Source organism: Arvicanthis niloticus, chromosome 11 (genome assembly GCF_011762505.2).
Source record: "Arvicanthis niloticus isolate mArvNil1 chromosome 11, mArvNil1.pat.X, whole genome shotgun sequence".
In the NCBI taxonomy this organism is placed as follows: domain Eukaryota; kingdom Metazoa; phylum Chordata; class Mammalia; order Rodentia; family Muridae; genus Arvicanthis; species Arvicanthis niloticus.
Window position 1 is genome coordinate 59,227,395 of NC_047668.1, and position 24,118 is coordinate 59,251,512.

General features: G+C 38.8%; 1 protein-coding gene across 3 annotated transcripts in view; it reads right to left on the bottom strand.

The window, feature by feature from the left end:
- Positions 1-24,118, bottom strand: part of Ppp1cb (protein phosphatase 1 catalytic subunit beta) — a 33,963-nt gene that overhangs the window by 8,392 nt on the left and 1,453 nt on the right. For all 3 annotated transcript variants that reach the window (XM_076942261.1, XM_076942262.1, XM_034513970.2), the window contains 4 exons: positions 7,614-7,745; positions 4,466-4,696; positions 2,085-2,189; positions 92-163 (listed from right to left, as the gene is read on the bottom strand). In XM_076942261.1, coding sequence (XP_076798376.1) covers positions 92-163; positions 2,085-2,189; positions 4,466-4,696; positions 7,614-7,745 — 540 coding nt within the window. The remainder of the gene's footprint in view (positions 1-91; positions 164-2,084; positions 2,190-4,465; positions 4,697-7,613; positions 7,746-24,118) is intronic.

Genomic DNA, 24,118 nt, shown 5'->3' on the forward strand with positions numbered 1-24,118 from the left:
GGTTTCTGAATGACTTTCACTAAATATAATTAGGTTCAAGCACATCAACATTTTATGTAAAGCAATTAACTAAACTTCTGTATATACTAACCTGTATCAGGTACGTCAGTGGGTCTCATAATTCTCCGAATCTGTTCCATAGATTGTAGGTCTGGTGATAGTCCTATATATAAAAAGAGAAAGACTTGCTATCTAGCAGAATATTATACTTGGGTTGTCTTTTCTAGCTTTCTACCAAGGGAATAAATCATTATCTTTCAAGAGATCCCAAGGAGGAGGTCCACCACTCTCTTCCCGGTCACTTGTCCTTTCTGAGAACACACTCGGTTGCAACCTTCCTACTACTTTCGTAGCTTCATGACCACCAAATCAAAGAGCATTTTTACTTTTAAGTTAAAACACCTCTCTTGGTCCCCTAAGAACCTTTCCCGATATCCCACCTCAACATGCTCATTATCTGTAAAATGTGTATTAAACTACTAATCAGAAGGATAAATAACAAAAAAGCACAAGAATTTATCTTTAAAGTAGAACATAAATAAGGTAATGTTTCTCTAGTAGGTGTAACTCAAGTGTCATCTCAAAAAATGAAGCTAAATATACACAGTGCCAACCACCACATCCCCATCTCAACCATGCCAATGCCCACAAACCAGTTCCTACAATGTTTAGTATCTATGAAAACATTTCAGTTAATGGAGCGAATCGTGCTGTCAGAATAAACCACTCACTCAAGCCTCGCCCCACCTTCTCTGCATTTCTATTTCAACGCTTCCCATAAGACACTACCATGTATGATACCAAGAAACCATTTTTCCTATAGTTCATTAAATTTAAATTTCTTCCCTATATGAAAATCCAATAGTTATTAAATTGTTCCATAATTGTGTGCAAGTGTGTGTACATGTATGTGTGTGGTAAGACTGATTCTCACTATGGAGCCCTGGCTGGCATGGTCCTTGGTACATAGGCCAGGATGGCCTTGAACTCAGAAATCCATGGGCTTATTTCCAGGGTGCTGAGAGTAAAGATGTATTTTTGCCTTGTCTCTACCTTGTTCTAAGAAAGATTAATTACCTCACTGGCCTGAAGATCACTGATTAAGGATTAAATTTAGGTCACAGGGCTTTCAAAGCAAGCCCTTAACTTTTGAAAAACTTTCTCTCTGTGTGTGTGTGTGTGTGTGTGTGTGTGTGTGTGTGTGTGTGTGTGTAACATCATAGAAAAGTTTACTCCATATTCTCCAGTGAATTCCCATGTATGTGAACTTAGAAGAACCTTCACCTGAAGTAGACTAAACTGTTCATGATGATAACACAATTAGGGCTCTTTAGAAAGTCCCCCAGTCATTAGTCATGGCCATTTATGATCCTCAGAGCGAGTATGTATCAGAAACTTAGTTCCTTGTAAGAGACACAGACACACTGAGGTAAAACTGGGTGCTAAGGCTGGAGAGCTGAAACCTTTTAGGATCTGAATCCTAACCTCTGTATTCTAACGTCCTCACTTCCTAACATGTTGATGCAGTGCACAAAACTTGGAAGTCGTATGAATCAGGTTGTGTTTAGGGTTTGAAAAAAGGCATTTAATACAGACAAAAACATAATTAGCCTCTCGTTTTGAATGATGGCCCAGTACTTTTTACTAGAATTTGAGGCATGAGCTAGATTCCAGCACCACAGGAAATCAATTGACCAGCTGGCCAGCCTAGACTGAGGCAAAGTAAAAATACCTGACACGTCATCTAGTTATCTTTTCTCTTTCCCTTTACTTTTCTTTTTTGAGATAGAATCTATGGCCCAGGATGGCCTTGAGATCCTTCTGCCTCGGCCTCTGAATCCTGGGATTAGTGTGTATGGACCACTCTTACGTTAGCACTTTTGTATGAGGCATTCTTTATAAGGACCAATGTTAATTTATTATTTTGAGACAGACAGGGTGTTCCTAAATGGCTGGGCCCTGCCTGGCTAGAGTCTGCTATGGAGTCTGGCCTCTAGTTGCTGTACATCTCCTGCCACACTCAGCTTTCGCACAGCACTGTGACAATTACAGTTCTCTTCTACACGGCACATTTATTACTCTACCTCCATGACAACAGAAGATTTTCTCATCAACAATAGCAGCTATAGGCAGACAGTTAAAACAATCAGTGAATGTCTTCCACAATTTAATATTAAATCTTCGTTTGCCTATAAAAAGGAAAAACAGAGAATTAAAGAATCAATTAACTGTTCTCATTAGTTAACTGACAGCCAGAAAATGATGTTTTAATCTTCTTCTCTGTGCTTGATTACTTAGCCCTTTTTTTCTGTAAGTGAATAAGCTATGTTCAGTCTCACACACTGGAGATGTAGCTCATGTCTGAGTACTTCCCCAACATTCAGGTTAATGCCACACAAATTTTTTTTTCGTTTGCTTATATATTTCTAAAAGGGGAATAAAACATTCAACACTTTCTGTAGAGTTGCAAAGACTTCAAAGATTGTACTGTTTTATGAAACACATTCACCAAACAACTTTATCTTATAAAAATCACTATAGTACAATATATATATACATAATCTTTTTTTTTTTTTTTTTTTTTTTTTTTGGTTTTTCGAGACAGGGTTTCTCTGTGTAGCCCTGGCTATCCTGGAACTCACTCTGTAGCCCAGGCTGGCCTCGAACTCAGAAATCCGCCTGCCTCTGCCTCCCAAGTGCTGGGATTAAAGGTGTGCGCCACCACCGCCCGGCAATACAGTATTTTTGAAATTATCTAATAGATTATTAGTTAATTTCTCCCCATTCAATACATTTCCTAGCCAAGTAAGTAACATAAGTGAAAATGGTACCTCTGGAGCTAGTCCATGTTAACTTAATGCACTGAGTAATGAAATATAAACCTACTGCCAGCAAAGGAACACTTCCAAGTGCCTAAGTGGTATTCACTTTAGAGCAAATTACACCTTGCCACTACAACAAATGAAAAGACACAAGGCTATAATTTTCCCATAGCCCAGCTATAACAAAGACAGCTTCCACTAGAGTTACCTGATTTTCCTGATCTGGCATTAAGTTCAACTACCAAGCCAGAGAAAGGATGAAAGTTACAACTATTAATTCCGTTTTATGTCTAAGCCTACCTTTTAATGAATAAGTATAATTTATAGACTGTTTACAAGCGGTTTTCCCACACATTGTTCCATTTGATGTCTTTTCTACCCTTAAGGACACTCATGCTTCACATTATCTTCTAAGAACATACCAATATACCTCATAGAAAGATGGCTATTGTCTGATGCATTTCAACTTACTTCCTCTGCACAAGTCTGACTTTAAGTCACAAAAGTGTAATGTAAAACTTAAATACAGAATGATTATTATTATAACATAAATTCTCGGTTTTTTTGGGTTGTTTTCTTTTTAGAGTAACTTGCCCTTGAATATTACCACATTCCAATGTTAGAAGTGACTAACATATACAACACGTTTACAAACATTTGTTATAGCATCACAGGAATTAAGCTATTACTTTGATGAAGACTACCATATTTAAGGGAAAAAAAGGAAGAAAAAGTAGATTATAATGGATAATTTAGCAGTTAAAAATAAATTTAATCAGAAAACTACTAGAAATGACTCAACTGTAAGTGGCCAAATATACCTACTCCCCGTATTATTTAATTAAACTGAAGAACCAAATCCAAATGCAGGGTAACGGCATCAGGGAGACTGCTACACAGCAGCAAATCAGACTGATTCAAAAACAAGAACACTGTATAACAAAGGGCTCAGTAGCCTCTCTAGGTGTATAAACAGATTAAAATCCTAATAATCCTAATAAATAGAATCCTAATAAAACTGACTTTTATTTAGGATTCTATTTATGTGTATGCATGTGTACCTGCTTGTCTCTGTGTATGAAGTGACTGCTCAGGTCATAAAGAGAATGATGTGGGTGCTGGGAACCAAACCCAAGGCCTCTGGAAAAGCAGCAAGGGCTCCTATCTGCTGAGCCATTTCTCTACTTCCGGCTTTTAGGTACAAGGAAAGGACCAACTACAAGTTGTCCTCTGGTCTCCAAATGTGTGTCATAATACCATGCATGTATTGTATGTGCACATACACACAAATTAATGAATAAACATTGTAATAATGAATAAATGTAAAAAGCAAACCCTATCAAACAGCAGAAAAACAGACCACTGTCTGTAGTGACCACTGTATTTGTTTCACTTGGGTATTTCACCAGATAAACTAATTAAAAGAGGGCCTCCTTCAGCCAACTAAGCTGCAGCCAGCCTAAAACATGGACCAAGGATATCCCAAGAAAACAATTTAATGTGTTTCCTAGCTTTAGGCTCTTCTTTCTGGGCCTTCGTCTAAGATCCTATTTAAAAATAAAAAGCCCAGTTTCTCTAAATTGAAGAACTTCACCTGAACTCTACAAGCATACACAAACTCCTGTGTTTTAAATCTCACTTACACTCATCGTAGAATCCATAAATGCGATTGATGCTAGCACACTCATGGTTTCCTCTTAGAAGAAAGAAGTTCTCCGGGTATTTGATTTTGTAAGCCAATAGCAAACAGATGGTTTCCAAAGACTGCTTTCCTCTGTCCACATAATCTCCTAAGAAAAGATAGTTGGCTTCTGGTGGAAAACCTCCATATTCAAATAATCTCAGTAAGTCTGTATACTGTCCATGAATATCTCCTAAAACCAAAAGAAGTCAAGTTAGAAAAATTGATTTCAATCTTACACTGCTATGACTCAGAACCTGAAGATCTAGAAAAGCTCTGTCTGAATGAATCCCTTTGTTGCGGAAGATATTTAAAACAGTGTTTTCTTGGGCCGACCATCTAAGCTGTGGCGGCTCTGCCTAGCTCAGCTGCCATGTTCTGCCACCAGAGGCCACGTGTGCACCAGAGCTAGAAATAGCCAGCCAGAGACACCAGCCCTGCCACTCACAAGACACTAGTGTGGGAGATAGCTCTGCTAATCTTCATGCTGTCTCTGCAAGGCTGGGCATTACCCAGACCATCCTACCATCCACACGGGCCCGGTAAGAAAATGAGACTCTAATGCTTAAAGATTAATCAAAGGCTTTATATGTTTGGTAATGCTAAATAACAATATGCTCATACAATCAGAGGTGTATCCCAATTAGCTAACTTAAATATAAGCTGTTACCCAGGACTGCTCTCCATACCTTCGTGGCTCTTCATTCCCCTACATCTCTGCTCTCCCTAGCTCCTCCTCCTCTCCTTACTTCTCCCTTAGCTCTTCCTCCATTCCTTCCCTATAGAAACTGGGATGATAAAACTAATATTGTTGCACCCCACAAAAATTTCGGGCAATTTCTTATAAAATAATAGATAACTGGCACAGTTACTCTTATTAGCTGATAGCTGAACTTAAGTCATACTTGTTATACCAAATATCAAGAACTAAAATACTTCTATTACCTCAAATTATTACTATATTAAGTAACACTGAAGGGGTATGAAGGTAGTATGAAATACAAACAATCACTGACTTGAAATGACTTAGTTTACAAGGTTCTCTCTGTATAAGCACTGCAGGCTACTGACTTCTATGACATGACATGCGGTACAGTACTTGGGAGATGCTGAGCGGCAGCAGCAGCTGTAACTGCCCACCGATCAAGTGACCATGGCTATACAACGCCGAGGACTTGCAGCAAGATGTGCTGAGCCGCAGTGCTCAGCATTGGTGTTCTAAATGTCTTTGGGGCTTATTATATTTTCAAGTTGATTTTATTACTTTATTTATAATCATTAGCTACTGAACATTTCTATAGTTTCAAACTACTGCTGTTGCCTTAAGGGTGATACTCTAAGCTAACTAATCAACATTTACTTTGCTACTACTTATTTGATGGATACTGTACAAGGCACCACACACGATTTAATAAACCCCACAGAAAAAGAGAATACAAACAAAAGACATACACTAAATCTGTAGTACCCTCAATCGAATCACAACGATTCTACAATAGCCCCTGGAATGAGGAGGCCCTCCAAGTTGGGACAAGGACAAGCCCAGCAACCACTCTCAGCCTGGATGATAGGGAGCCCTTCCACAGCAGTTTCTGTCCAAGGAAAACGTAGCCACCCATTTCTCCTGACTTAACTTACATAATGGCCAACCTCTTACTGCAGTCTTCTCTGATTTTTGCCCAAACCTTGCCCAGAGCTACTTCTCTGACATTATCCTAGAAGGCTGATGTTCTGAGGTTAGGAGATATCCCTAGCCCTCACTACCCTGCAACCCTACCTGGGTGACATTGTGGAGCTCTGAGTGTTGATGGAATGTGTCCCTTCCCACCTTGTTCCTAACAACAGACTAGCAACCCCCAAAGAGGGAAGAGGTTCTCCTCCAAGCCAGGTGCCATGGCCCCAGGGCCTTTGCCCTGACAGTATGACACTGAGCTCAATAGAACTCTTGTATGGAAAGGGAAGCAGCCTGTGAAAGGACAGTAAATACCCCATTAGCAAATAAACATTTCTGAGCAGTTAAAAGAAAATACCCCAAACATCTTCAAGCTGTATGGATTCAAGGTAGAAACAAGCAAAGAGGGCATTCTTGCATGTGGCAAAGCTATCCTAAATGCATAGAAGTATCTTCAGAAACACTATATATAACCATTACAAAGAATACCTGCATCACCAAAGGAAAAGCCAACACACTGTAGTATTCACACCACTTCCTGTTGTACGTGAACTACAGAAAAATGCTGCTCTTAATGTAATAATTTCTAAGTTTTTGTCTTGGTCTAAAACAACTCTAAGACTTAAAAGAACAAATACAGATTTTAAGTAGTGTCCTGAAAAATCACTGCAAACTAGAGGACTAGGGACACCGCCACACTGACACTTCTAGAACTGCTTTTTCTTCTGTTTTTCCAGACAGGGTTTCTCTGTGTAGCCTGGCTGCCCTAGAATTCCGTCTGTAGCCCAGGCTGTCCTTGAACTCAAAGATCTGCCTCTGCCTCCTGAGTACTGGGATTAAGGGTGTGGGCCACCACTGCCTGGTCCTATTAACTGTTTTTCTAAGCAGCTTTCTACTTTTTTTTTTTTTTTTTTTTTTGAGACAAGGTTTCTCTGTGTAGTCCTGGCTGTCCTAGAACTCACTCTGTAGACCAGGCTGGCCAGAAATCCACCTGCCTCTGCCTCTCAAGTGCTGGGCTTAAAGGCGTGCGCCACCATTGCCTGGCTTCTAAGCAGCTTTCTAGAATGCCAACTTCCTCATGTCCTTAAAAGTACTAAATATCAATCCCTGACATTTTGTTTGTTTGTAATCTGATGAGTTAGGGATGTTTTTAAAAACTATATTCTACTGATTTTAGCAATCTCCTAGGATCTGCCCATCTTTCTTAACACTGTTCTCTTTATTTCCAGGGCCATTTTATACACTACAGATAGCAACCTTTGACCTTCTGTAATGTACCAAATATTTCTCTGTTGCTTTTAACCCGTCATTATTATTAATTCCAATAGATTCCAATTTAATAAACCTATCAATTTTAGAAGTTTTCTCTAAAGCACCCTCACTATACATACAGGAGAAAATGTGCTTTAGAAAACTCATTTTATACCCATTTACATACCACAAATCTTCAGTGGTGCTTCCAATTCCAAAAGAATAGGCTGGCTCAGAAAGATTTCACGAGACTTGATACACAATCCTCGGACTTCTGCTTCAGTCATTTGCACGATCTTTCCCGGACGACATCCTCGTACTGATAAAACAACGAGGAAGCTCATCAGTTTTACAAAATTATTCATAAAATAAGAAGTTTAAAAAGAGCTACATCCATATTTTGAAGACAAAAAAAAAATCACTCATGGATTGGGTTGTATGTATGAGTTTATTTTATGAACTGTGGTATTAATTCCTAATGTTGCTGGTTTCTGAGGATACTCCTCAATTCTGCACCAATTAAATGTACTCTTCGTTGTTCTCCAGTGGCCAGCATGAGCCAGTAGACCAAGATACTTAATGGACTTCAAGGCTAGACTCTCTGAAGGCCTAGCTTACTCCATCAAACCAAGCCCTGCACTGAGCAGGAAGCAGGACAGCATCACGAGGGAGCCAGCGGCCATGAAGAAAGGGAATGAGGGGTCCGGCTTCCAACAGGTCCATCAAGTATCAGCAGCACCAAGGCCTAGGAACCACACTTCTAGCTGCTGATTAAAATAAGCACTACAACACATTAAAATGCTACCCCTGCTATTTCCCATTTATAAGTGAAACATCCCTCTCTCCCCCCTTTTCCCCCTTGTTTGCCCCCCCTCCCCCATAACTGCTATGATTCCTTTGTCAGATTGAAACAGACTTAAAGTCAGGCTGGGCAGTGGTGGCGCACGCCTTTAAGCCCAGCACTTGGGAGGCAGAGGCAGGAGGATTTCTGAGTTCCAGGCCAGCCTGGTCTACAGAGTGAGTTCCAGGACAGCCAGGGCTACACAGAGAAACCCTGTCTCAAAAACAAAACAAAACCACCACTACCACCACCACCAAAAAAAAAAAAAAAAAAAAAAAACAAAAAAAAACAAAACCCAAACCCTGAATATTCTGTGACTACATTTAACATCAAAGTAGCAAAAAAGAGATAAAAGAATACAACATTGTACATAAGTTGAAGCTAATGGCAATTATAATTAAGTCAAAAGATGAATGTGGGTCACTTAAAATGTAAAGGCTATCTTAAAAGCATAAGGACCTAACTTAAATTCCCAGAACACATGTTAAAAAGCAGGGTGAAGTAATCTCAGCACAAGGAAGACAGAAACAGGAGGTAGATCCCTGGGGCTCTCCCTGGCCAGCCAGCCTAACCTGCTTAGAAAAACGCATGTAAAGCTGTGTTGGGTTTCAATTTTTTTAAAAAAATAGTTTTGCTGATTGTTTACTCTGAATTCAAGGGTGAATTCCAGGCCAGTGAGAGACTGTCTCAAAAGACAAAATTAATGTAGCAGGGGATGGCCTTGAACTCCTGATACTCTCACTTCCACCTCCCAAGAGCTGGGATTATAGGCATCTACCACTACACCTGGTTTTAGCATTTGGATTTTGTTTGCTATGTATGTATGTATGTATGTATGTATGTATGTATGTATGTATGTATTTTTACTGCTTCACTGTGTAGCTCTGGCTGACCTTGAGCTCAGAGATCCACATGCCTCTGTCTCCCAAGGTCTGTGTTTAAGTGGGGAAAGTATGAACCATGAAAGGTTAAAGGTCTCTGGCCAAGTAAATGCAGAGCTAAAAAATGACTGTTTAGAAGTCATCAATTCATCAAGTTTTTGGAAGCCCACTATGTACTAGTTGTTAAGGACAGTAGCAGTGGAGCCAATAAAAGCACATTTGGTTATCACAAAAAACATTTAAAGTTGGCACAATGGCATGTGCCTGAAGTGAAAGGACTCTAAATTCAAAGTCAGCCTGAACATTAGACCCTCAGTAACATCAATGAGGCTCACAATGTATGAGTTATACTTTATGAACAAAATTAGTTGAAACTAAATGACAATTATAATTAAGTCAAAAGATGAGTGTGGGTCATTTAAAATGTCAGTTTAAAGTGGACACTCTTTTCTGTTATGTGTTTAATTAAATTGTGTTTAATTTGTTATAGGCTCATTTGTGAGTTGAGCAGATCACAGAAAAGGGCACTAGACCTTCTGCATGAACACTCTCTGTCCTATTCCCAGGGTCCCTCACTGAACAACGTGGAGTTAGGCTGGCAGCCATCCTCCACAGCATGGAGGTTAAGGCACAGGTGGCTACACTTGGCTTGTAACGCTGGTGCTGGGGGGCTTCATTCATGTTTGGTCAAAGAACACTTGCCTGCAGAGCCATTTCCCCGGTTATAGGTTTAATTTTTGAACCCCTAGGTAATTCTAAGGCTTGTATTAACATATTTACAAGTTTAAAATGCATTAACTTAGTCATGTTAATCTACAAAACCATGTTGCAATGATGGTGGCTGAAGCTGTGTTTGTGACAAACAGCTTCTTGGGATTAATACTCTTTCTTCCCATCTAGCAGCAGCACATAAAGGCGCATTTTCGTCTGAAGCAGATCTTAGAGACTGATGAAATGCTATCAGAGACTAAAGGTTCAAAAGGCAAGCGATCAAATCTCAAAAATGAACTGGCTAAATGTTAGAAAACCAAGGCAGTCCTCAGAGCAACTCAATTCTTCTTAAAGATTTGTTTATTTTATGTGAGTACACTGTGGCTGTCTTCAGACACACCAGAAGAGGGCATCAGATCTCATTACAGATGATTGTGAGCTATCATGTGGTTGCTGGGAACTGAACTCAGGACCTCTGGAAGAGCATACAGTGTTCTTATCCGCTGAGCCATCTCTCCAGCCCCGCAACTCAATTCTTTCTGTTCAGAATGATGTACCTCCTGGGTCTAAGAGCATGCCACATTTCTCAGTCATCTTGGAGAGGTGGAGGTAGCATAAATCGAAAAAATCAGCTGTTCCTGTTACAGCCCACAATAAGGACTCCAGTGTTTGAATTACAGGTCCAGATGTAAGGTCACATCACATTATTAAGGTACAGTCAAGTCTGTATACTTCATTAGACTCAGAACACTATCATCATCTGTCACTTGGCCTGTCTGGTATCCCAGAAAGTCCAAGTTATCTCACTGTACAATAAGAGAGTTGATAACTTAGGATCAACAACAATCGGGTTTCACAAAAAGGCAACAGGAACAATTCAGAACCCATCACAACCAGTATTTTTTCCACTTTATATATAAAATTTCCTGGTAAAATCCTTCAGTCTGCAATAAAGATACACTAAGTAAGACCCCAATATAGCAAACATCTACTATACTATCACTAAACAAAAAATATTCTAAGGTATTGTATACAGGTAACTAAGCCTGAATGTACAACTCTATGAATGGTTAACTACCACACCCCCAAGTAAGCCTATTCTGAACTCAGGATATACTGCTCCCTGCAGCCAAAAACATTCCTTTGTGCCCTAAATAACAATGTCCAAGATCACTATTCCTTCAGTACAGAGTAATCTGACCTATTTTTGAATTTCTGTTTAGAAAACAGAAATATACTCTTTGTTCATAATCTTTTCTGTGACACCTACTTACTACCCAGGTAACTGTGTGGTCATCTGCAGTGCTCCACTGAAGGACTTAACACTTTGATGCCACCATCAATGTCATCAGTAACTTCAAGTACATTTCTTTTGAACATTTCTTAACATTGAGTAGAGCAAATCACAGAAGGCTGGTTTTATTTAAGAGGCATCAGCACAGTTTTATATAGTGATTGTATCAATTTATAATAAAAAAAAAACCATCATGTTGCCCTGTAACTTTGCCAACACTAGCTATTATCTGTATTTTAGACTTTAATGGCTTTGCTGGATATACAGCAGCCTTCTCTGAAACCTTCCTGATGACTAAGGTTTTTGAGTGTCTTTTCCTATAATTAGTGGGTCATTTAAATATTGTTTGCTTATTCTTTAAAACATGATGGACCTTTCCCCTTCTCTAAATACTATTTCAATGAAAAGAAGCTCTTTAATAAGCATAAATTTTAAACCAATTTCAACTAGGTTAATCTTGTCTTCACTTCTTAGTGCTTTTTGCAGCTTATCACTACCCTCTCTAAGAACATTTCTTTTTGACATTTAGTTAATTAATTAATTGTATAATATATCATAAATTAGGTTAGTATATTGCTTGAAGTAAAAGTCATTTAAGATTTTTTTATGTGTATAGGTGCTTCACCTGCATGTATGTCTGTGCACCCCATGTATGCAGTGCCAGTGGAAGACACAAGAAGATGTTAGATCCTCATAAATTAGAATTACAGGCAGGTGAGCCATCCATGGGTACTTCGGGCCTCTGGAAGAGCAGCAAGAGCCCTTAATTGCTGAGCCATCTCTTCAGCCCAAAGTTCACTTTTATCCAAGCACAAAGCCAACTGGTTTATAGTACTTGTTATAGCCAACCCTGTCCCCCATTACACAGCATTGACAGCTTTGTAAAAAACAAAACCACCTCTTAGTGCTACTTAGTCTCTGTTTACATCATCACACTATCATAGTTCCTTGTAAAGCCTCAATATATGGAATTAGAAACATTTCAATTCTGATCTTTAACATTCTTGGGGGTAATCTAGGTATTTATGTTTTCAAAGTTTTAAAACTGGCTTGTGTCTGTTTGATTCCAAATTTGTGGGGCTTGTGGGGTTTATGGAAAATAAACTGGTAAGTCTGGTAGAACTGATGCCTTAATTTTATGTCTTCCAACTCATGAACTTTCCTTGCCTTTTATTTGCCATTTATTCTTTTATTTCATTCCTTCTGTGTGCATGGGTGTGTGTACCTTTACTTGCTGGGCTGTTACTAGCTCTGGACATTTTCCTCAACAAGATCTAGTTTCCCCTTGTAGCAGTATTTACTGTGGTAGTCTTGTGTATTTTTCATCCAGCTGACTTTGAGAACACTAGTGTAAATGCTTTATTTTCCCACTATGTGAATATATATTATATACCACTGGAATATATATAGGAATCAATTTTGTATGCTGACTTGGTGTATTATAAGCTTACAGTTTCTTTGAATTTTTAAGGCCAATCATTTGTTATAAAAGTTTTGACTATTTTCCAATCCACAGTGGTCTAAATGAGAATGTCCCCTATATGCTCATATATTTCCATGCTTAGTCCCCAGTTGATGAACTATTAGGAAAGGATTGGGAGGCGTAGCCCTATTGGAGCAGGCATCTTGCTAGGGGTGTGCTTTGAGGTTACAAAAGCCCTAGCTCAGTCAGCTGTGCCCACCACCTCCCACCTCTCAGCCACCGTTCTAGCACCACACCACACTCATCTGTTTTCTACCATAATGATCTTGGAATACACCTCTGAAACTGTAAACAATCCCACAATTAAATGCTTTCTTTTAGAAAAGTTGCCATGAAGTCAGGTGTGATAGCACATGCCTTTTGTCCCATCACTTGGGAACCACAGGCATGTTAATACCTCCGAGTTCCAGGCCAGCATGGTCTACAGAGAGTCCCAGGACAGCCAGGCTACAAAGAGAAACCCTGTCTAGAGAAACAAAAACAAAACAGAAAGTTGCCTTGGTCATGGGGTCTCTTTCACAGCAACGGAAGAATAACTACAACAGAAGTTGTTACCTGGAGTGGTATTGCTGTGGCAGGCTTGACCATGTTGCTTGTTGGTGGAAGTAGACTTTGAGGATATGGGTTAGGAAAGTGGTTGAATGCTGTGGGTGAGGCTTAACATCCTAGTAGGAGCTTAAAAGATAGTATGACAGAAAGCTAACTTGAACTGTGCAGACCTAGCTTAAAGAGTTTTCAGACAGGAATAATATTATCAGCTGACCCAGGGACCATTATTGTGATTATTTGGCAAAGAACGTAGCTGCTTTTTGCCCATGTCCTAAGTTATCTGCCTGAGGCCAATTAAAGAGTTTTGGATTAATGTCATTGGCAGAGGAGATGTCAAAGACTTCCTAGTATAGACTGCATGAAGGTTTGAGTGAAGCCTGGACTGTGTTGGAGAACCCAAGATACTGGAGATGTCAGAGTCATGGGATATCTGCCAAGGAAAGAGAGTTGCTATCAGATTGTGTAACTAGCCCAGGAGAGAGAAGTTTGTTGAGGTCAACAAAACTGAAAGAAACTGGAGATCTGAAGAGCACTCTGACATCAGACCCAGATACAGAACTTGGAGTTTATACTGCTAGGTTTCAGTCTTGCTTTGTCCTGTATTTTATCACTATGCCTTTTTTTTGGAATGGTGATGTATATTCTACGCCACTGTATGTTACAAGTATATAATTTGCCTTTTGGTTTTACATGGGGTTACAGTTAAGAGACTGTCTTGAGCCGGGCAGTGGTGGCGCACACCTTTAATCCCAGCACTTGGGAGGCAGAGGCAGGCAGATTTCTGAGTTCGAGGCCAGCCTGGTCTACAGAGTGAGTTCCAGGACAGCCAGGTCTATACAGAGAAAACCTGTCTCAAAAAAAAAAACAAAAAAAAACAAACAAACAAAAAAAAAAACAAAACCACCAACAGCAGAACAGAGAGAGAGAGAGAGAGAGAGAGAGACACTGTCGTGAGTCTTAGAACAGACTTGGACTTTTATTTTAAACAGTGTTGAAACTGTGATAAGGCTATGGGGAATTTTAAATTTCAATTAAATGTATTGTGCATTATGATATGGCTACAAGCCTATGGAAGCCAGGGACTGGAATCCGATGGTTTGAATGAGAATAACCCCCACTAGCTCATATCTGCATGCTTAGTCACCACTTAATAAATTATTTGGGAAGGATTAGGGATTAGGTGGGTCCTTATTAAGGTAGGTGTGTCACAGGGGTGTGGGAGGGTTTGGGGTGGGCTTTGAGTTTCCAAAAAGCTCAGTTTCTTCCTTCCTTCCCCCAACCCCACCCTCCTGCTTCCTGTGGATCAGGATTATAAAGCTAAACTAAATGCTTTCTTTTATAAGAGTTGCCTTGGTCACAGTCTCTTCATAGCCATAGAACAGTGACTAAGATCTAATCCCTGTTTATTTTCTCCTCCTTGTTGAACTGGCCAGAACTTCCAGGAACAGAAGTGCTGCTGTTTCTCCCACCATGATCCTGAATCAGAGGAAACGGCATCCAGCAAGGCACATAAGGTCTGACAGCCACATCTGTATTTTCCTTATCTTGAAGATAAGCTTGTTTCTACTTTACTAAGAATCTCTGCTGGAAAAGGTATTCAATTTTAACAAATGCTTTTAAATCAAGATAACCGCTAACGCTCCTAGTTTATATTGTTAACATGATATACCTTAACTGACATTCTGAGTGTTAGTGAATTTGGACTCCTAAAACAAGCATTAGTTATGACATGCTATCTTTTATATATAGTCAGATTCAACGTGTAAGTATTTTTGCTGAGTTTTTAAGATCACAACTATTAACATACATTAATGGGTTTTACAGTGACAAATTTGTTCAAGACTTTTGGATATTGATTAGATTCTTTTTTCTTTTATTTACATTTCACTATGTAAATAAGAAAGTCAGAATTTATCACTCTGATATTTGTTTCCAGTCTAACCTATCTGCTCTTTTTCCTTTTTCCTTTCTTTTTTTAATTTCTTGGGGTGGGGGACATCAACTCATTTTATTCGAATCTTTAATTGTCTTTCATTTACTTTTGTTTTTAAAACAAGGTCTCACATAACCCAGGGTGGCCTTTGATCTTCTGGCTTCCACTTTTCTGGTGCTTTGCAAGAACAAGTGCTTACCCACTTCCCAAGCCGTTCACCCCCTGCCCCTCTCCTCACCTCTCTCTCCACAAATAGGCCCGTACCACCACGCCAGGCTCCTCCTCACTTTTCCCCCCTCTATTTTAAAAGTCTATGTGTACGAGTGAGTGTGTTTTGCCTGCATATGTGAGTATGTATCATATAGGTGAAATGCCTCCTACAGATGCCAGAAGAGTCTCAGATGTTTGTAAGCAGTGGTGTGGGTACTTGGACTCACAGCCCTGATCTTAACCACTGAGCCATCTTTCCAGACCCTTTAACCAACCAATTTTCTCAGCTCTAACTTGCTTTTATTTCTTCCTTTATTGGTGAAGAATAGTCTTACTAGATTTGTAATTCTAGGTAAGCATTTCTTTTTTCTTTTGTTTTCTTTTCTTTTCTTTCCCAGACAGGGTTTCTCTGTGTAGCCCTGGCTATCCTGGAACTCACTCTGTAGACCAGGCTGGCCTCAAACTCAGAAATCCTCCTGCCTCTGCCTCCCAAGTGCTGGGATTAAAGGCGTGTGCCACCACTGCCTGGCTAAGCATTTCCTTTTGCTGTTTAAAAAAGCTATTCTGTTTGGGCTTTAGTAGTTTCAGTGACATATCTGCCATTATCTTCCACCACCACCCCCAATTACCCTAAGGGCATGACTAGTAGATCTGGTAGTATTTAGTTTTGTTTTTTGAGTCAAGGTCACACCATGTAGCCCTGGTTGGCCTCAAACTCAGAATTCAAAAAGAAATTTTCAAGTGTCAGCCAAGTGAGGTAAGCTATTTTGCCAATGATAGGTCAATTATGCTTGATTGGAATAATCTTTAAAAAAAAATGTTGGGCCAATAATTTTAAAGATTATCAGCCAATTAAGGACACTGAGGACAATATCAACAATTAAAGAGCTGACTTTGAGGGTTTTTTTCATAGCCCTGGCTAGTTGGCAGTTGTTACTCCACTCTAAGCTGTTTGAGGAGCTAGTGTTCAAACTGATATTGCAAAGTTAGCCTCTAGGATAGCCAGTGTGGAACTACAGGCAAGAATGTTTTCAAAGAAGCTAAGGGAAAAAAAAAAAAAAAAAAAAAAAAAAAAAAAAAAAACCCTCAGTATAACTTACTTTGGGTGGTAAAAATAAAACAGGGACCAGTTACAAAGTTTGTGAAAATGTAAAGGGTCTTTAAAGTCATGTAATCAAACCAGTAATATCAGTAACCGACTTCATTTGTCCTCATGAACTTAATTAACCATTGCTAGTTTTGTGATTACAGCTGTAATTTTAACTTAATAAAAGTTTTGGAATAAAAATTAGTTTATGTGAATAAATGTGTCTGTGTGTAGGTATGAGTGTATGAGTGCAGGTACTATGGAGACCAGAGGTGTGGCATCCCTTAGCACTGGAGTTACAGGAAGTTGGGTGTTGGGAACCAAACATAGATCTTGTACAAGAGCAGCACATGTTTATAACTGCCAATCGCTTCAGCCCATGAAAAATACTCTTAATCACCATTACTAAGTACAGACTGGTTTTAGATAGGGTTTTAATATGTAATCTGCACTGACTTCCAATTCCAGCTCTCCCTACCTCAGTAGTACTGTGAGTGCTTGAGTTACAGCTATCTATGTGTGACCTCACTACCAGCACTTAATGCTACTTAAGCTCAACTTCAAAGTCTCAGAACTCCCCCCACCAGTTTGCAAACATAGTCTACATCATTTTAACAACAGCATTTTCATTTCCCATGCTATCAAATGCTAAAATAAGTTAGATCTTTATTCTCATAAATCTACAGCAAGTTGTTTCCCTTCCCAATTCAAGATACAGCCTCCTTCAGACTTTAGGTGCAAAAGCAATTTCCACAGCAAAATCTATTTACTGTATAGCTAAGCAGCTTTCACCTAGCTCTGTGAAAATAATATGTAACACAACATGTTAAAAGACAAATGTCAAAAGAACTGTATAAATGTGTTCTAACTAATGAATATGCTTAATTAAAATCATATGCTTATACACCACCGTTAACATCTGGCGGCTCTTAACTATATGAAAGGACATCTTCCAAGATTAGATACATAAAATCTCATTACAGATCACTATTAGCAGATGAGCAGTTAGATAAAATTTGATGATCAATACTGAAAAGGCTAACTTTGAATCTTAAGTAAAATGTTAGTCTCTCCAAAAGAATCCCATTCCAGTGATTACAAAAAAACAAAACTGTACTTAACCATTTTAGTACAATTTTTTTTATGTGTGAAAATTTTCTACTACAGGATTGTCTTTGGAACCAAGAAGGATGTGTGCTGTGTCTTCATGTATCCTGTATGCACACTAAAGTGGATCAGTCATTGTCATCTGTACTTTCTCCTATTTACTCTAAAACAGAAAGGACAGCAAGAAAACAAAAGGAACCAATTCTATCCCTTTACAGGTGTGCCTCACAAAATCTTAGCTATTCCAGTCTCGTTTATGCCCCACCCCCATCACCCCATCACTGACTACTGTCAGCTACTCCAGAGTCCCTAAATTCTGTATAGACAATTCTTCCATGTTGAGCACAAAAGTCTATTATCAACAAAAGCAAAAGTAAAACTTTGGTGTTTTTCATGAATTCTTAAAGGGATCTGTGACACACTGTAAGTAATCCTTACACACACACTGGCAAACAAAACAGCGGGTAGAATACAGAGTGAAAGATGTTGATAAATGAGCTGGGATGAAATCGCTCAGGAATAAAGAAGTATCCAGTTCAAAGTATGAACTCCTACTGTGTTGACATTGAGGGACAAAAGCAATGTCCTTAAAACTTTTTGACACTTTGACACACATCTGACCAGAGGTATCAAACTACTAGTGTTCATTGCCATGCAATTCAGTAAAATACTGACATAGAAGCAGTAAGAATATCAATTAAGCCCAGCTCCTGAAATTATATCTTTAATTGTCTATAGGAGAAAATGCAAAGTATCCAAACATATGTCTGCTGCATACTACAACACAGTAATTGTCTCAAAGGAAAATATATGGCTGAAAAACTATTGTTACCAGTTACATAATTAACAGATGCTCTCAAATCAAACAAAAATGATCATTTCAAAGAAAACAGTACTTGTAGACAATGATGAAGTTCAAGATTTCAGTAAACACTGGAAACCTTGTCTCCTCTAATACTTCACCCCAGTCTTAAGGTCTCTTCTGATCTTAAGAGCTCTATTGACATTTAGAAGAGTCTAGATCTATATAATTCAATGAAGCATTTTCCAAATGACCAATGGGCTATCGCCAAGTCATGCATAAGACATTTATAGTACAAGATAGATCTAGTTTAATGTAGAAAAAAATTATAATTTGTATTACAATTAAAAAGTCCCTTGTTGATTCCTGATAATACTAGAAAGTATTCACAATTATCTAAAATGGTTGGCTATTTATTTACTTACTTACTTACTTACTTACTTACTTGAGATGACATCTTACTATGTAGCCCTAGCTGGCCTGGAATTCACTGTGGAGACCATGATGAACTTTAACTCAGAGATGTGCCTGCCTCTGCTGTCCCAGTGTTTGGCATTACAGATGTGCACCAGGGCTGGTAAAGACACCATTTCCTAATTTTGTAAAAAATATGGATACAGGCAAAGCTACTTGTTCCCAAGACTGATTAGCTGAGTTGGCACCCCAGATTCAATATGGAGGAAGCAAAGAACCGCTCCCAAATGTCCTCTGACTTGTACAAACACATATGCACACATACAAAATAAATGAAAAATTTAAATGCCAACATAGATATAATACAAATAAAGGTTTTCTTCACATATTTCAGCCAAGACCATGAATCAAAACAGACTGAACCTGACACCCAGGCAGATCTCTGCAGGTTCCAGGCCAGCTTCATCTACACAGAAAAGTTCCAAGCCATCCAAGGCTACATGAGACCCTGTCTCAAAACAAGCAAACAAAATACAATAACCAACCACAATGAAACAAAAAGGATAAGAATTCAGCTGCCTCTTGTGCGGACTTTAGGTTTATACAAATGAATAACAACATTCTCAATAATTTATGAAGTTATTTTTTTCACAAATAATCATTTATGCTAAATTACAATGACTACTGCTTCAAATAAATTAATCATAAAAGTTCTTATGTTTGATAGCTGTTCTGGTGGTAGCTTCTGCTACTCTGGGATATTCTAATGCTCTTGGAATAAAACACCTTTATGGCGAAACAAGCTGGGTCAACCCTCCCTGCTCCAGTCTGAGCATGCTCCTGCTAATGCATACAGTGTCTGTGTGTCCTTCCTTAGACAGGGCAAGAAAATTTAAGAACTTATCTGGCCAGTGATTCAGAGAGGTTAGAAATACTCTATAAATCACCATGCTACACACATGAAGAGCTAGAAGAAAGAACACCACCTGTGCCTCGTGCATTACAAATTCCTACCAAAAATTAAAGATCATCGCCACCAAACCAGAGGCCTTGGCCCATGCTGTTTATAACTCCTTTTACATCAGAATGGGTTTCTCCATTTTTGGTCTTGTACCTCCCATAGTAGAATAAAGACTGTCTCAGTTTTTCCATCTCATTAATCAAATGGAGATTCTGTTACAGAATGTACTTTAGAAAGCAGTTGTAAAAAATTACACTCTACCTACTAATCACAACTTTGGAAGTACGGCAACCGAGTTTGCAGAATAAAGTGCTATACAGAAAGACCTTGACTTCTCTTTCCAACCTTCACGGATCCTTTTTTTTTTCCCCCTAGAGAAAATAAGCCCCGAAATGGTCATTTACAGTTACAACAGAAGTGGTTCCCAGAGGTTATACATTTGTACCATAACAAAGCTAAAAAAAACAAAAACAAAACAAAACAAAACCAACCCAGGATAGCCAAGCGTCTACCAAACATACCCCAGTAAACCATTTCTTGCCTACTGACACTCAAATTAACTCTGAAACTTTTGTTTCAGAAATACTCAATGGGAGTTTAGTCATATAAAAATACCTTGACATTTCTATTTACTGGTCTGAATTTGCCACTAAGGCCACTGAAAATGGAACAGTCAAACGATAACTGTAAAGAGTATGATGGCATACACCTGTAATCCTAGTTACTTGAGAGTCTAGGTCAGAAGATTCAAAGTTCAAGGCCTGCTTGGGACACAGGGCAAGCTCAAGGCCAGAATGGCTACTCTCTTAGGTAAATTTGTCAAAAATTAAAAGACCTGGAGAAGTATTTCACAGGCAGAGCATCTTCAACATAATGTCCCTTAGTACCCTAAGGGTGGCAGTAACAAAACAAAAATCATACTAGAGTTAGCTGACTGTTCTCTTCACAGACAGTAATTCAAATACATCTCTAAATTTCAATGAATTCTTCTTTGGAAACTTCAGAAAACATCTCTGGGTTTTTGTTGTTGTTGTTTTCCCCCTCAAATCAGTTTCCTTTACTTGATGGACTAATAAGGATCTGGTTATTTATGACTTAGTTTGAAAAAAAGAATACCACTACCTATGTATGCTAGACTCACCTCTCACCCAGAGAGGAACACTCAAGAGAGGAAGTCTACCTCCAATGATCTGCTCTCCAGCCTGCTCTCACTTCTAATGCGTCCTACCTCATAGCCACATACAGAGATGACGTTCCCTGTGAAGGAAGAGACAGCCAGAGCAGCTAGCACCTACTTCAACCTGTCTTTTAAACTGCTAGGCCTGAACCTGAAGCAATGTAACCCGTAAACAAGCTTTAAACCCTCTGCAAGTTTTCCAAAAGTCTAAACACAGAGTTCCTATGTAACAATTCCAGTCCCAGCTATATAGCCTAAGGAACTGAAAACCTAAGTCCACTTAAAAACTGAACACAGATGTTGAGAGCAGGATTGTCCACAAAAGTCAAAAGGGAAAACAACTCAAATAGCCACCAACCAGTGAGTATTTCAGAAAATTGTTACACAAACACAAGGAAGTATTATTCAGACATAAAAGGAATGAAATATTAATATATTTTACAACATAGATGAAACTTGAAAACATTCAAAGAGGCCCAGGAGTCACAGAGCTTTTAATTCCAGCAGCAGCCTGTGAGTTTGGGGCCAGCTAAGACTACACAGTAACACCTTATCTCAAAAACTAAAAGACAGAAAAAGAAAACTAGTCACAAATGACCATGCCATATACACTTTCATTTACATAATATGTGCATAAACAGGCAAATCTATGGAGAAAGAAGGCAGGTTCATGATCTCCTCTACAGCCTGGACTGGGGGAGACAAATGAAAAAAGAAACGGGGTGTGTGTGTGTGTGTGTGTGTGTGTGTGTGTGTGTGTTTATCGAGGGAGAATGTTCTAAAGCTGACTATGGTGATAGTGGTAAAACACTGGACACACTAAAACTCACTAACAACAAAAGGCAAACCATGTGATATGTGAACTGCATCTCAAAGTTGTCTTTAAAAGGGAAGGTTTGGACTGGAGCAATGGTTCAGTAGTTGTTACAGCACTGGCTGTTCTTACAGAAGACCTGGGTTCAAATCTCAGCACCTATAAGGTGGCTCAGACATCTTAGCTCCAGTTCTAGGGCATCTTCTGGCCTCCAAAGGCACCATTTGATTCTCTTTCCCAAAACATCAGGATTCTACTTACTTGTCCCTTTTGACTTCTTCCAAAATAAACTTGGCATTTGGAATGTGACCTAAGGCCCCTAGGTGACTCCCACTTCAAATATCTAGAGAACAACTATTCTAAGCAAACCCTTTTACTAGACTTTCTAGCTCATCCACAGAAACGAATCTGAACTTAAGTACCATTATGATAAATCACAAGAATATTGTAGTAGGGTCACTACAGGTGACAAAGCAGTAGAAGTTATTATTAAGTTATAAGTAAAACTTAACCAAGAAAATAATAGTGGAGAAGCGGACCTTGTCCAAACAATGCACCAGTATTTTTATTTAAATGTCCTAACATCAAGCAAAGTAACATAAAAAGTTGTTACTGAAAGTGTGGGCACTTAACTGGCAATCAGAGTTTAATATGTTTTTAAATGAATATACTGTAATATAAAGTAAACACTTTAACATGAGACTAGGTACTGATCAATTTTTTTTCTCTTAATGCAAAAACATTTTTACAAAAGCAAGGGGTTTGTTGTTGTGTTGTGTTGTGCTTTCCTTTGCTGGCCTAGAGCTCAGAGAGATCTGCCTGCCTCTGCCTACTGGGTGCTGGGATTAAAGACCTGTAGCAGCCACATCTTTTTTGCCCACCCAGAAACAATCTTTAATTGATAAACCACACTGCATCTTTTAGGTACAACGCATGTTTTAAGTGTATATACACTGTGAAATGGCTGAACAGGCTGAATTCACACACTTTATCTCCCAAGGCTGTCCTTTATCATATCTGTCCTTAGAGCACAGCATGGAAGTTCTCTTCACATTTTTCAATACAATGACCACTAACTATAGTACCTTGCTATGATAGACATCTTCTGAAATTTATTCTAACTGTAATTATGTATCTTTTCATGCTCACTTTCATTTAGGACACACACAAAATATATAACCCAGTTATTCTGTTCTGCTAAGCAACTCTGCAGAATAGCACCACTTGAATTTGAGTTAAATTAGCACGTAACATCATTGAAAACTAAGGTAGACTGCCCAGCAGAGGTGGTGTAGGCCTCCAATTCCCAGTACTTGGGGAGGCAGAGTAGTCTGAGGCAGCCTTGTCTACAGAGCAAGTTTCAGGACTGCCAGAGCCACACCAAGAAACCCAGTCTCAAAAAACATTTTTTAAAGACTGAAATTACTCACTAGAAAATCCAAGTCTTTGAAAATTATTTGAACAGGTTTAGATTTGGGGAGGAAGAGAGGGTTTTCTAGTAATATTTCAGAGTAACAACAAGGCTACGTCAAGGTAAACAGTCTTCAACTGGATTAAGGAACAAGAATGTAACAAAACTACTAATAACTGTATGTTCAACACAGGAAGAGCAGGAAGGTTACTTATTTATACGGAGCTCCTGGAGTGAGGAGTGAGGAGATCGTGCCTTATCTTTGATTCCTGGTACAGGGCAGTGCAGTCAATAAACACTTGCTATATTAGAAAAAACAACCTATCTTGACAAGGAATTCTTACCCAAAAAGGGGGGAGTGGTGGGTGGTGGTGACTGATGCTAGAAGTAAATATTTAACAATGACATAGCTGAGGCTACTTTCCCCTTTTCTCTACAACTCCCACTTCACTAGTTACATTTAAGTGTCTGTACCCACATGAGAAGTACATTGATTTAAAGGCTTTTAAGTTGGTTTTAAAAACATGCATCTGCTATAAGGTATTTATGAAAAATTAAAAATATTAATAAACTGAGATAAAAGTCGATTCAAATTTAATTTAAAATTTAAATTATATGAAAACAGCAGTGGGCTTAAATTCCCCTTCTCCGAAGAGTAACAAGATATAAAAAATTAACTCTATTTCTTTAACAGAGCCAGCCGTGTACTACAAGCATAATTTTTTTCTAAACAAATTTCTCACAGACCCAGCAAGATGTTCCTATCAATTAAAGACCACAAAATCCCGAGTAGTGAGCACAGCAAGCACCAGGGGGCCTCCCAGGAATAACTTGATACTAAAGGAAAGGTAAATAAGAGTTTCTGGTAAAAGTTTTGCCTCTTAGCCTTAAGGCTGCTGGAAAGCTTTTACATCTGGAGCAAATATACAGAGTTGTTTGTTTGTTTTTAACACAGAATAGATATTTCATACTTCAGTTAAAGAAGTCACTCCTCTCCACGCTCTTTAGTAAAATTCC